The sequence below is a fragment of the Aphelocoma coerulescens genome, chromosome 11 (genome assembly GCF_041296385.1).
Source record: "Aphelocoma coerulescens isolate FSJ_1873_10779 chromosome 11, UR_Acoe_1.0, whole genome shotgun sequence".
Classification (NCBI taxonomy): Eukaryota; Metazoa; Chordata; class Aves; order Passeriformes; family Corvidae; genus Aphelocoma; species Aphelocoma coerulescens.
The window spans coordinates 12,168,598-12,182,500 of NC_091025.1; the positions used below are offsets into that span (position 1 = coordinate 12,168,598).

The following is a 13,903-nucleotide window of genomic DNA, read 5'->3' on the forward strand; positions in this document are numbered from 1 at the left end:
TGTGTAGAAGAAAATTAAATCAGGTCATGAGATGTAATAAACCAGACACAGGATTTCCAAATACATTCTATTTCTTTTACGGTTAATACTTTTTGAAGTGTGCTACTGAAATGCTGCATAAATGTAAAACCTGGTTTGCCTCTGATGACTGTGATTGATTAAAACAGTAGGTAATGTTCTTGGAGATATTTAGCTTCTGATAACTCAGCCATACAGGCATTCTCTGATTTTTTTTTTCTGAAGGGCCATTTTCACACGTACAAAAAAACCCTTGAAAACTAGATATTTTTTATATCTAAAATTCACAGCATGTCTTGCTGTTAAATTGCCACCTTAGAGGCCTTGTTTAAATTTCATTGAAAATGCATATTAAATCAAAGTGATAGACACATGTAATGTAAAATGTCTGTCAACAATTAGAATCCCATTTGGAAGTTTGTAAAGCATAACAATTTAAAATGAATTTAAATTGAGAAGGAAAGTTTTTAGATTGAGAAGAAAAGTTTTAGCCTGCAGTATTGCAATTTTGTTCAGAACAAATCCAGATTTTTTTGCTCTTTTCCAAGCAAAAGAGAAATAAAAGAGCCAGAGTTTCTGATGTAATTAGTTCACTATCATGTCAGTCAAGCGATTTCATTCTTTCAGCAATAAAGCCCAAATTATATTGGTTATTTGATTTTGAAAGATGTAATAAAGCATCAAGTGTGTGAATAATATAGTTCCATGTAAAATCATGTTGCCCTGTCATGGAATCATAGAATGGCTGGGAGAGACCTCAAAAGACCATCTGATCCAACCTTTCATTTTTCCAGGAACCTAGAACACATTACAGCTGAGCCACTTGATGAATTTGCGCTCTATGCATTGAAAAGTGGAACTTTTATTTGGCTAGACTAAATCCCTACACAGCAGCATCCACAGGGCTTGAAAAAAATGCTTTAAGGAAAACTTTACAAAATATCCTTTGTATTCTTCTAAGATTTTACAAGCTTGCCACACAAACCTCCTGGATATCCTGAAACCATGGGATCCACAAGCAAAACAGACCAGTGGCACACTGAGGCCAAGTTCCCTCCAAGGCAGTTTTGGCCCTTGACTGTGTGGCCACACCACTGAGGTCTTGCCGACCTAAATGGGGGCTGGGATTGGCAGTTAAAAGGGTACAGAGTTTGGGATGACACCTGGATTTTCCAAAAATCTTGAACCTAGGAAATCTGGAGTTAGATCAGGGTTTATGGCTAATATTTATTGAATACAATGTAGACATCTACAATATGGTTTGCTATAAAATGAAAGTATTTTCAGTTAAGTTCAAATTTTGTAGCTTTTTTCTCCAGTGTTACAACATGCACATTTCCAAGCAGTATCCAGCAATGTCAGCTTTCTATACTGAAATTAATATAATCTTGTAGATATGTGTATTCTCTGTAGTGATATATAACTCCTTTAAAAGCAGATACACTTCCAGGACCGATATATTTTGTGTAATTCATCCAGATTAAATTCTGTCTGTTTCTAGACATTCCACTTATCACTTTGATTGATTTTATGAGGATGACAATAAGAAAGCAGAACAATAATAAATGCAAAGCATATTCTACAGTTAATTTCTGAAAAGAGAGTCAATCCCTTGAGAACTTTACATAGTGTGTTACTGGTTATAATTATTGCAAAAATGATAGTGTGACATCACAAAAAATGGATGCAAATTACCAGTAAAAGTTTTTTCTTTGGTAATTTAGTATTTTTATTGTCTTTGAGTAATCCCCTTGAAGAGCCAAGATTACCTGTGATTAGCAGATTTGAACAGGTGGTTTAAGGAGCTGTACTCCTAAAATGTCACGGTTGTTTCGCTTCGAGAAGCAGTGAGTGCTTTCCCAGTCAGCAGCAAGCAGTTCCTGCAGGCTCCCCTGAATGTGGCAACCAGCACCCGTTACCGGATTTTGTTGCTCTAGGCAAAACATTAAAGGTAGGCCCCTCACAAGGCACAGTCTCTAGCACAAGAAAGTGTTACTGAACATTCTGCAGCCCTGGGCAGCTGCTGCTCTGGGGGCTGGTGGTGGCAGTGCTGGCCCAGGATGCAGATGTACCTGTCTCTCCCCCCTTAGGCTCACATCCCTCTCACTTTTTACCTTTGCACTGGGTTTAATTATTGCTTCTGCTCAGTGTGACTATCACTGGACACGGACAGGTCTTGTCCCACTTTGGGGCAATCATCAGCAGTGGGGCAAAGGAGTAGCAGGTCTGGCTGCCCTTTGAGAGCAGCGCTGCCTGAAACTGAATTTTGCTATTTGAAAATTCTAGGAGTGAAACAAAGAGTAAGTGAATGATCCTGCTTGAACAGAGTGAGTACAGCAATGTTACTGTATTGTGAGATTGTATGTACAGTGTTGGAGACGACAGTACTGAAGATGGAGGAGGGAATGGACCATATTTATCCTTTCTTTAATTCCACTTAATTCAGTACATTTCCAATGCATTTGGCTCTATGTTTTCATTAAACTGTTATTCTTATGTATTATGGCATTGCTTGTGCTTTTGTGCAGCATGAAAATGGAAGCTGCTTCAACAGCAGAAGAAGCCAGGCTGAGAAAACTTGAGAGACAGAACAAGTGAGTTCAAGGCTTACAGTGTATGGGAGTGCAAATGTGTGCAACTGGCAACTAAACATGTTAACAAGAGAGTTCATACTAAGAGGTATGGGATTTACATGCTAGTCACTGTCTCTGGTGCCTTCTCTAAATCTTTTCTCTCTGGAACAGTTGTTTATGCTCCTCTGCAGTTAGTAATGGCCCTGATCTGGCACACTCACACAAATACAGCTCCTCTCGGAAATCAGTTTGTGTAGACTGGGGGCTTAGACGCATATTTTATTTGCAAACAGCTGGAACAGCTTAAGAAGTGACTGTACCATGCATTGTTGTCCCATGCAGGAGATTTCCATCCCTTGCTGGCAAGGATGTCATGCAAACACTTGTGTCAGTGCCAGAGCAGCACAGGCTGGGAGAGCCCCCGTGCCCATTGCCCCGCTCAGCTGGTGGGACAGGGCCATCCAGGCGTGGGGCAGTGAGGAACAGTGGTCAGAAACAGGTTTGATCACCACAGTTAGCCCCTGGTCCAAATTAACTCATGCAGTTCTAGACTGAAGCACAGCTCACGCTGTGCTGTCAGTGCTCTGCTTCCTGCACAAGGATGAGTGACATGGATGATGCTTAGGATTGGGCACTTACCCTGCAAAGTTCTGAGGACAAGAAAAGTATCTTTTCATGGTCTCAGAAGTGAGTATATGATGTATCCTTGAGCTTTACATATGGAAGTAGAATAAGCACTGGTGTTTGGTGTAATTCCTAAACATACCATATTGTCTTATATTCAAGTACAATTCTTGCTCTTTTGTTTTGCCTGTTGCAGTACATGACAAACAATTGAATTGCTGAACCACTTCAGGCTGGGGCTACATTTGTCTTTGCATGTATAATTTTTGCACCACATGTCTTTAGTACTATCTAAAACCTACTCAAGCTTTAAATTCTTATTCAGGCAGTACTTCTAGGGTGTCAGTGGCTGGAGCAAGCTCAGATGAGCTTAATGATTGTGTACAGTCCTGGGGAGAGCCAGCTAGCCTGCAGAAAGCTGCTTAAGACTGTAAATAGACATGTTCTGCAGCCCTGGACACTGCATTTGAGAGGGAATTTGAAGTTCTGTGAAGAGGGACAGAAACACAGAATACGTAACTCAGGGTGAGATTCAAGAGATGGCTTGTACAGCCAGGATGAAAGTCCAGGCTTACTATATAAAGCATGTGAAGGATGGAAACAATTTTTCTAACCCCAAATCTGGTTTCTGGGTTTTTGAGAAAGGGTCTTTTAAGTCTCTTTGTGAGGATTGTTCTTTGAATCCTGTTACTTGAGCTTTTGTTACATAAGGAAAGGAAACTGCGAGTCTCATTTTCTAGGTGATAACTGTGTGATCTTGGGTTTATGAAGCAGTACTTTTCAAGGCTCTTTCTGGGTCACTGATGTAGTATCTGCTGATAGTTCAGTAGAGCTAGTTGGCAGCTCAGCACTCAACCCTTTCCTCTCTTTTCTGCTGAGGAATTTTTCTAAGAAATCAGAAACTCCTGGAGTTACCTTTTGAGGTAGGTAATGGCTGTTATTGCCATTTGAACATTATATGATCATTAATGGGAAGAAAAGAAAACTGCAAAAATGTGGCTGGGTATCAGATTGCTCCATGAGGAAATGGGCTCCCCACAGGACCCAGACAGTGCATGTGCAAGTCTGTGAGCAAACACATTTGCACTCAGAGAGGTATGTTCTGCACAGCACCATTGCACACCAGTTCTCTTAACAGGCTGGCTCAAACTGGGGGCAAAAGGTGGATGGGGAGGACTCTGCTTAGCTCAGGCATGGAAAGCAGAACATTATTCCTGAAGCATTTACTTAATTGCAACTAGCTGCTGCCAGGCCAGCTCCTTGTGTTGATGCAGAGAGCATGACAATTTTCACATTGTAAACACCATGCATTAATCAGGGCACCTCAATATTATGCAAACAAAATGTATGTACTTACAAATACTTCCACTGTATTCGAATCAAAAATATGTCATGAAAAGGAGAGGGGGTTGTCAGGTTCATTTCATTAGGCAAGAAATTTAGGACTCTGCAGGCAACATTCCCCCTGAGGTTTGATGTGTGTTTAGTCTTTAATCACTGCATATCCTTCAGTTTAAAATGAAACTTGAAAATGTAAACAAACATGTATACTTTGTAACTCTTATTTGACAGTGCAAATCTTTTTGTGACAACAGGTCTTACTTTGTTAGATGACTACCTTGTAGAAATCGCCTGTAGGTTCTATTTCAGAGAAAATATTCAAGTGAAATTTTGTCCTTGTGTTTATATTTTGTCAGAGTACAGAACTTTTGTGTAATTTTAATTCAAAGGTAAGCAGATCCTATGGGAACACTTTTTTTAAGAACACATGTTTTTCCTTAAATATATTCCTGGAAAATGCATCCCTGGGTCCTGCTCCTTCATTTGCTTTTAAATGACTCCCATCTCCATATTTTGCACTATTTTAAATATTATTTTGACAAAGAAATTATAACTATTATATTTTATTAAAAACCAACACTAAGACTCCCATGAATATATATCTGGATGAAGAGTGATAGAGACTGTGAAGTTTTCCTACTGTATGAGAGCCTTTCCTTAAAGCAAGATATTTGGAGGAAATGTTGGCTGTTATTGCGGGTTATATGTCATCATCCAATATCAGATGTAATTACTCATGACTCTTCTTCTGACATGTACATAATTCTTATTTGTGTCTTTTTTTTCACTTGTCCTATCCAGAGTTTTTTCTGTGCTGAGAGACATCACAATATGTCTTTGAAAGATGTCTTTGTAGCTCAGAATGTAGCTCAATATTTTTTTTTGTAATCTAAGGCTGGAGAAATCTCTGTCACTTCATTTCTAAACTTCTGGTTTTCTGGTGGAGCCACATGGTGGCTTTATACGGCTGAGATACACTAGGATATTAAAAAAAAATTAAACTGGGATGCAAAGGCATGTGGCTTGCAGAGAAAACTGTGGCATCAAATAAAAATCCTGGTCCTCTGTAGAACTTATAGATTCACTGTCCATACCTGATGACCACTGTGCAACATATCAGTGGGAAAGCTTTCTGACCTAAGCAGCCTACCTGAAATACCCTCTAATTTATTTTTTAACCAGAAAAAAGGCATATAAAGGATAGAGTGATACCTTGGGATCAATAATAATGTTGGAATCAAGACACTTTCTCAAGTGTATGGTATTTAATTGAAAAAAAAAAAAAGGTTTCTTTTTAACATGGGAAATAAGACATTCTGATATATATATATATATATATAAAGAAAAGATATCAGAGAAAATAATGATGGGCTTTAGGGTGTGAAAGTATCTGTAATTACTAGCACTCTCTAGTCCTATAAAAGTGCATGGAAATCTTTTGCAGTGTTGCGTATTTATTTTTCTGTTTATTTTCCTGCCTTGTGGGCTGTACATACAAAAGAGTTGCCCATACACTGATGCAGGAGATTTTTTTTATTCCTTGGGTTTTAACATTCTTGCCCCAGTGAGAGAATTTTCCATCCAGCTTGTTTACTTCATGATTTATGTCTAAATTGACAGAGTCCTTCGGAGGCATTCGTGTTAAATTTGAAACAAACATATTTAATGCTCGTGTTGTAATAAAACAGCTAAAAGAGTAGATTCAAAAGATATGCACAGAGAGGTCTGATTGATTGAGGGATTGATTTTACTACTTTTCCCGTAGGTGGGTAGTGATGGCTGTAAATCTCCTGATAATCATTTCAGAAGCACCTTCATCAATAAACTCAAAAGGGACAGCTAGGTGTAAAAATTTGCTAGCCATCAGGTCAAACAAAAGGCAGCAAATGTGTAAAGAAAGAATTGAATTAAATAATCCCACCTTGGCTGGTGATGGTATTAGTCATTTTTATCTTGGGGGTGGAGGAGTCCTCATCCCTGTGATTCTCTGGGATTTAGGGGAGAGAGAAGGAGAGGTTCTCTCCCTCTTTTTTTTTTTCCTTTGACTAAACCCGTATTGCTTACGATTCAATTATGCGGGTAAAAGCTTGTGTTTGTGAGCAATAATCAATTATTAGTTGTCAGTAATAATGGCAAAGGATTCAATTCTCGCGCCCCCTCCTCTTCTTTTTTTTTTCCTCTTCCTTCCCCCTGGAGAATTACCGTTAGAAAATAAAAAAAAAAAAAAAAAAAAAAACCAACCAAAAAAAAAAAAGGCAGAAGAGAGCAAGGAAGGGGGAAGCTGACAGCATGCCCACAAAAGTAGTCATACCTAAACCCACACAGTCACAGGACCTGCAATGTCCATAGTGAATAGCGTGATCCAGGCTATTGATAATAAAACAATTCCGGAGAGCTGGTGCTCGCTGCCCTGGGGTAGCTGCGCCCCAGGACTGTCTCAAAAGTTTATTATACATCGGAGCATAAAGCCAAGTTCCCAGCTGACTGCAGCATCTGGAAGCCCCTAATTACACACATTTCTAAAATATATGTAACCTGTGTTAGCTGACAAACGGCGAACTTGCGAGGTCAGCTGGAGCGGCGCTCGGAACTCCAGTGAAGTGTGCTTTTTCAGTTAAAATAGAGGCAAACAGAGAACATAGAAAACGAGGAGGAAGAGAAGGAAGAAAAAAACCCCATAAATAAAAGACCAAGCGCCCTGCTAAGTGGGAAGCGGGTATTTTGGCAGGGTGGACGTGCGAGCGGTGCGGGGCAGCCGCTTTGCCGTGCGGGGCAGCGGGGCCGGCGCGGAGCCGCAGGTTGGGCTGCCCCGACCCTCGGCTGCCGCTGCCGCGGAGCTGCCGCCCGCCCCGCGCCGCTCGGGCGGAGGGGGCTCGGGAGTCAGGGGCACAAAATATGAAATCAGTTGGATTTCCCCTCCATCCCGCCGATCGTTATTAACAATGTTTTTTAACTATGAGGGGATCGTGCAGCTTTTAACTCCATCGTGCTATGGGTGTTGTGTCTGATCGCAAACCTGAATAACAATAATCCAGTCTAGTGTGATGCATCTCATTGGAATCGTCTCTCAGCAGAATGAACTGCAAATTATCCCCTGTTTACCATCTCCCTTCAGTGCTCATCTCAATGAACTGGAGATCGATCCCCACCACGGGTGTCTTGCAGCCAGGCTGATTTGCATTGAAGCACATTAGAAAGCCTCCCACCTCCATTAAAAAGAATAATCCGAGAGGGGAAAAAAAATCTCCAAGGTGTGGTGGGGAGGGAAAAATATGTCACTGTCATTCGGAGCATCGAGAGGGAAAACCCGAGATCAGAGTATTTACGCTTGTGAACTCTCACAACTTCTGTTAGAGACAATGACGTTTAATTGATGTATTGCTATCAACAACAATAAAGACCGATTTTTCTCTAGCCCTGGCACTGCTGCTCTGCCCCCACCCTTTCCCCACCCCTCCCGGCCCCCAGCGAAGGAGAGGAAAACAAACAATAAATAATCAATCGGTCTTGGACGAAATACCAGGCGCTGTTTTAACACTAGCGAGGAGAAGAGAAACGAGAGAAAAAAAGTTGTAAAACTTAATTTCTCCAAATTAATTTCTTTTTCTTTAAGCCACTCTTTTTCGTCCTGTTGTTGTTGTTGTTGCTTTTTAATTACCTGTCCACGGCCGCCTTTTTCCAGCCACGAAGCAAAGGTACTGCACATCTGGGGAAATTTGTCTCAAGCCTAATCGGCAAAAGTATAATGAAATTGTGAACGCGAATAATTTTGGGAGATCGTCTAGCTTTAGAAACCGTAGGAAGCTAATGGAGTGATTGATACAGTTAGAAATACAGGCATAAATGTGCAAATGGATCCGGGTGGGTATTTTGTGTGCATCTCCGTGTGGCTAGCAGTGAGTAACGAGTGCGTTTCTGTGCGTTCAGGTTCGGTTTCTTTCCCACTGTCTCAGGGTAAGGAGGGTGACAGCCTGCGCTGAGTGTATCCATCTCTGCCGAAACATCTCTTTAAATATTCAGTGAAAAATAATGTCATGTGAAGTACCACCTATAGCAACATTATTATCTTCATTCTTCAACATCATCCCCGCTGATAGCTTCGTTTGTCTTTTTCTCAAAATCTACTGTACCGAATGCTGCGGGGAGGGAGGGGGCTCGCCCTGTGCAGAAATGAAAAGAAGCGTCAGTGACCACTTTGCAAAGCTGACTAAGTACTGGAGTGGCACCTGGGAGGATTTTTCGCTTCGTATGCGTTTGTTTGGTTGGGTTTTGCGGCTGTTTTTCTTCCCCCCACCCTTATTGATAAACATTTTACAGTCTCTTTCGTTTAATAATGAGAAGAAAACGCCAGTGAGCCAGTTCCTCGAATGGGAAGATTTGTCCCTCTCTCCGTTCTCCTCTCGCTCACTCTCGAGGCTTTACCGGCTCATTTGAAATTGAAATGAGTTGGATCTGATCAGCCTCTTGCTTTTACAGAGAGTTTGTTAATATTAATACGGGAAAAAGGAGTAGCTTCTATAGAAGAGTAAATAATCCAGCGGGGGGAGTGGGAGGAGAGAGCACTAGATGGGTCAGGGTAGAGGAAAGGAAACGCCTGTGCTCCCGCTTCTGCCGGTTCAGCTTATTTTACAGAGTAACTTTCCGTGCCCGCAGCAGCGTGACGCGCGGAGGGGCGCGGAGAGCGGAGCTCGGGGGGGACACCCACTCTTTACCCACGGCGTACGTGTATCGCTGGACACGAGATATTAAAAATAGCCTTATTTGTAGCCTCTTTGCAAGTATACTTTTTATTTCAAGATCGTGACATTTGTTTGTGAGAGGTTCCTCCTCTGGAAGTAACACATGGGCGTAAAAGTTCGGTGCGCGGTGCATCCCACGGCAGGAGCGCGGTGCCCGCAGCGTCCCGGCGCCGGGAGTGCTGGGGACCGGGCAGGAGCAGCGGCCGCGGGGAGCGCAGGGGCCCGGGACGGCCCCGCCGCGCCACGCTCAGCCCAGCCCGGCCCGGCCGGCCCGCGGGGCGCCGCGGCGGCTCCGCCTGCGCGCACGGCCGGCCCCGGAGTCCGCGCGGCACCGCGCGCCGGGCAGGGCCGTTCCGCTCCGCGCTCCGCCGCCGGGCTCGGCGCGGCCGGGGGCGCCTCCGGCGGGCAGATGCGCGTCGCTCCCACGTCCAAGAGGGAAACAAAAGTCAGGAAGGCCCCGGGGGGAGGGGGGCGAGGGAGCGGAGCGGGGACGCGGAGCGGGACGAGGCACCCGCCCCCGGCCGCGGCCCCGCCGCCGTTCGCACCGGGCTCCCCGGGCGGACTGACGGCGAGCGCAGCCAACCCGCGCGGCGCGGGGGCGGAGCGGCCGCTTGGTCCGCCCGCCGCTCCCAGCGGCGCCCTAATTGTCCTGGGAATGTGTGAGGTAAAAAACAAACCCTTCCTATTTTCAGCACCCCTCGGGCCGTGATATATGGAAAGAGAAGTGGAGGGGGGGTGGGAGAGAGAGACCTGGGAGAGGGCGAAATGGATCTTTATTTGTAAATGAGGGGACAAGAGGAAAGGAAAATCAAAAAAGCAAGAAGAAAAAACATACACCCAAAACTTTTTTGCAGCAGCGGGACGGAGCGAGCGGCAGCGTGCGGGGCCGGCGGCCGGAGCGGGGCCGGGCTCTCCCCGGCAGGCACTTGCCGGGTGCGGGGCCGACCCTCCGGGGCCGCTGCTCCCCGCCGACCGCCCCAGCCGTGCGTCCTCCCCCGATCGATTATTGCTCACCCTGCCCTCCCTCCACCGGTTCGGGTTGCGGGCGAGGCGGGGGGAGTTTAAAAAAAAAAAAAAAAAAAAAAAAGGGGAAAAGAAAAAAGTGAAACGCAGCGTAGAACTGCGGGAAGGAGGGAGGGAGGCGCGGGGAGCCCGTCGGGGCTGGAGGAAGGGGCGAAGGGAGACACATTCCTATAGTAACCGGGATGGCGCGATGCAGCTCCAGCTGGTTGCTAAGAGGGTTAAACTGTATCCAAACAGCTTTGGGGAAATCCAGCCCCTTCTCCTGCCACATGGATCGACTCATTGGGTGGGAGCGGCGGAGAGACAAGGGTCTCCAGCAAATCAGCGCCTAATTGATTAAGGCGAGCTGGTTTGAATAGAGCTGGCCATGTGCCAATCGCCTTTCAAAGAGCCCCTCTATGATTAATCGCAATGCATTATTGATAATCATAATTATAGCAGGACACATGCGCGGTGCGCGGAGGATCGGGGAGGCTGGGGGGGGGAGGCTCGATTTCCGTAATTTTGAGAAGATTTTTTTTTAGTAATTTTTTATTCTGCCCCAGCTGATGTTTGAGCCAGCATGTCGCGGAGGAAGCAGGCGAAGCCTCAGCATTTCCAATCCGATCCCGATCTGGCCTTGTTATCCCAGCGAAATGGTGAGTTCTTCTCCTCTCCCTCGCACACATTTTAACACAAACACACACAAAATAAATGAACTTACCTTGTTGGGAGTCGGGACCGCGCCGGGCAGCGGTGCGGGACAACAGGATCTCCCGGAGTTACATGCGGGGGGGTCTTTCTGAGGTTTTGGTCCAAGTTCTTGGGTTTTATCTTATTTTTTTAACTCAGCGTTTTGTTTCGTCTGTTTCTTAACGAAACTCCAAACTCTTTCCGTTTTTTGATGTTTTCCCTCCGCCCTCTCCCAGCGGGGCGGTCTGGCATCCTGAGCCCGCGGGAGATGGATCCGCGCCCCCTGCGTCTCTCTCCGCGCCCCGCGGAGCTGCGAAACAAAGTGGGGCTGCGGTGGGGCGGCTGATCCCGTAGCCCCGCGGGACGGATGCCCCGTCTGGCCACACACGCTGCCCGCGCCGTTCCCCCGAAAGGGCCGGAAAATCCCCCCCGGGCACCCACTTTCTCGCCCGCCCCCCCCACCCCCCCGCGGACCCCAGCGCTCCCGCACCCCCTGCTCCCCCGCAGTCCCGCCGGGCGGAGGACGCTGCCCCGCAGTCCCGGCCTCCGGCTGCACCAAAGGCTTCCTGGAGGCGGAAAAGTTGCCGCCGCCGGGCCGGGCCGCCGGGGGATCGCCCCGTCCCGGGAGCCGCCGCCGCGCCGGGCTCCGCGCAGCCGCCGCGCCTCAGAGGGGGCTCTGCGGCCGCAGCGCGGAGGTTCCGGGCAGCGGGGAGCCGATTTGCTTTCCCTAAGGTTGTGTTTTCTTTTTATTTGGTCTCCGTCTCCCGCTTCCCTCCGAGCCGGTAAGCGAGGGATAAACGCTGGCTTTGTGTCCGCCAGGATTTGCAGAGGGAGCGTGTGAAGTATCTTTTTTCTTTCTTTCTTTCTTACTCCCTTTTTCCCTCCCCTCCGGAACAGGGGGATTTCGTAGGAGTTCGGCACAGCCCCGCGGGCGGCGGAGGGGACGTGCCTGTGCCCGTACCTGTGCTGGGACGCGGGGCGACAAGTGGTCCGCTCGAGGCAGCGTCCTCCCTGCCCCTGCCAGCGCAGGCTCCGGCCCCCCGGCGGCCATGCGGAGGGCGAGGGCCGGGGGGCCGCGGGGGCACTCGCCGGCCGCGGGCGCGGATGGCGCCGCGGCGCAGAAGCGCTTCTGGCGGGCAGGTAAGGGAGGACCGGGTGCGGCGGAGCCCCTGCGCCTCCCTTCCCGTCCCCGCCGCTCGGAAGCACCGAGCGCTTCCCGCGGCAACTTCTCGGGGAAGCGGCGGCGCGGGACCCTCCGCTGCCGCGGCCGCTCCGCGCCCGGCGGTGCCGGCAGCGCTGGGCCCTCCGAGCTGCCGTCCGGCCCCCGCCGCGGCCGTGCCCGCGCCTCTCGGCTGCTCCGGGGGACCGCCGGGGACAGGGTCCCGGGCTCCAAGCGGGGAAACGGGGCGGAAAGTTTGCGGGATGTTGTGCTTCGCTGTGAGCATTTTCCCGGCGTCCGAAATCCCCGGGATGCCCTTCTCGTACACCAGCAAATAGATCAGAACTCGCTCCGCGGAGCTTTGCAAAACATTTCCTAAAAAACATTTGGGTCCTGAGAGTCGATTTTGGGATTTTAGCTGAGTTTTGTGAGCTTTGAATGTACTCGAGCTTTGCCGTTTCCTCAGCATAACCCCCATTCCCATCTCAGTAAACATATTTATTTTTCTTACGATATTATTCCCACTTCCGCTCGAAGTTTGGAGTAGGAGTTGGAGAAGCGTTAGGTTTTTAGTTGTCTTTCATCGGCCTCCTGTGAAAGAATTTGGAACTTCTTAAACTGAGCAGAGAAAAGAAAAGCAGAGAGGGATTTTTTTACATCTTCACTTCGTATGATTGCATCTTTTGACATTTGCTACATTTTTTTGTTTGTTTTTAGTAGGTGGAACAGGTCAAAAACACTTCCAAGTATCTTTTTTTAAAGTAGCCGTTTTCTCTGTTTTTAGTCTTTTGATCTGATTTTGCACATCGTTTTCAAATAAGTACAGTGGGAGTGTGAGAAAGGAATGTTAACTGAGCAGCTTTCCTGCCTGTTGCTAAAGGATGTCCTTGAAGTAAGTTGGATCTTGCCTGAAATGATGGCATGGAAGTGAAGCTTTTGTTTAGTTTGGGTGGCTATCGTAAGTTAAAGAAGCGAATAATGAAGTTTATTCTGTTTTAAAAATATCGACCAGTTTCCTAGGAAAAGCAGTGTGCTCTACTATAAAATCTGTAGGAGCCTTCCCCTTTCCTTCTCTAGTCCTGGTCTTAGGTTATGGCTGGTTTACATGGTTGGACGACAAGTTTTGGGTAAGTTGCCCAGAAGGTGTGCTTTGTGATGGTGCTTCAGGGTTCAGAACGCTCTGGTACCATTAGCATAGAACTACCCCCCTCCTTTCCGGGGTCCCCGGCCCTGGCAGCAGCTTCTCACTTGAGCAAGACAGGGTGGGTGAACTACGGCGGGGACGAGTTTGTGTTATGTGCCTGTGAAATTGCAAAACAAAACTTCGAAATTCCAAGCGCTTCTTTCTTTTCCTTCCACACTGTGAATTCAGGTTTGCTAATCCATGTGCAGCTTGCGCAGGGTGCAGGCGAGGGGAGCATCGCTGGCTCTTCAGACACTTGCAGTAAGGTACTGCTGGGCAGTATTTTGAGCAAATCAATAGAGTGGCTCCGTGAAAATTTCTCGCATCTGATTTGAATTCTGGTTTGTTAAAACTTTCTGCTATGGTTTCATATCTAAAGATCAATAGGGGAAAAAAGTTCCTCAGACTGCAACAGCATGTTTTGGTTTGGCTTTTTTTTTTATCGTGCTCTCTCCTTTTTTTTTTTTTTTTTTTTTTTAAGTTCAAAGCTCATGAGTGCACTCCCACCAGGAAGACTTTCCACTTAAAATGTATTTCTGGTGCAATCAATGGATAAGTAAGTTTACCCTTG

General features: G+C 46.8%; 1 protein-coding gene and 1 long non-coding RNA gene across 6 annotated transcripts in view; one reads left to right on the forward strand and one right to left on the reverse strand.

Moving 5' to 3' along the window:
* Positions 1 to 8,012: 8,012 nt before the first annotated feature.
* On the reverse strand, positions 8,013 to 12,017 carry LOC138117082 (uncharacterized). Its single transcript, XR_011154500.1, has 3 exons — positions 11,952 to 12,017; positions 11,022 to 11,300; positions 8,013 to 8,716 (listed from the first exon to the last, which is right to left on the reverse strand). It is a non-coding gene; the product is annotated as an uncharacterized lncRNA (long non-coding RNA).
* SALL1 (spalt like transcription factor 1) overlaps positions 9,975 to 13,903 on the forward strand; it is a 206,170-nt gene continuing 202,241 nt past the window's right edge. For 4 of the 5 annotated variants that reach the window (XR_011154496.1, XR_011154495.1, XR_011154498.1 and 1 more), the window contains exon 1: positions 9,977 to 10,956. Coding sequence is in view for 1 of the 5 variants with exons in the window: in XM_069027069.1 (XP_068883170.1) it covers positions 10,881 to 10,956; positions 11,888 to 12,130 (319 nt within the window). In the remaining 4 variants the exon portion in view is untranslated. Of the gene's footprint in view, positions 10,957 to 11,887; positions 12,131 to 13,903 lie in introns of all 5 variants that reach the window. The other variant, XM_069027069.1, reaches the window with a different exon arrangement.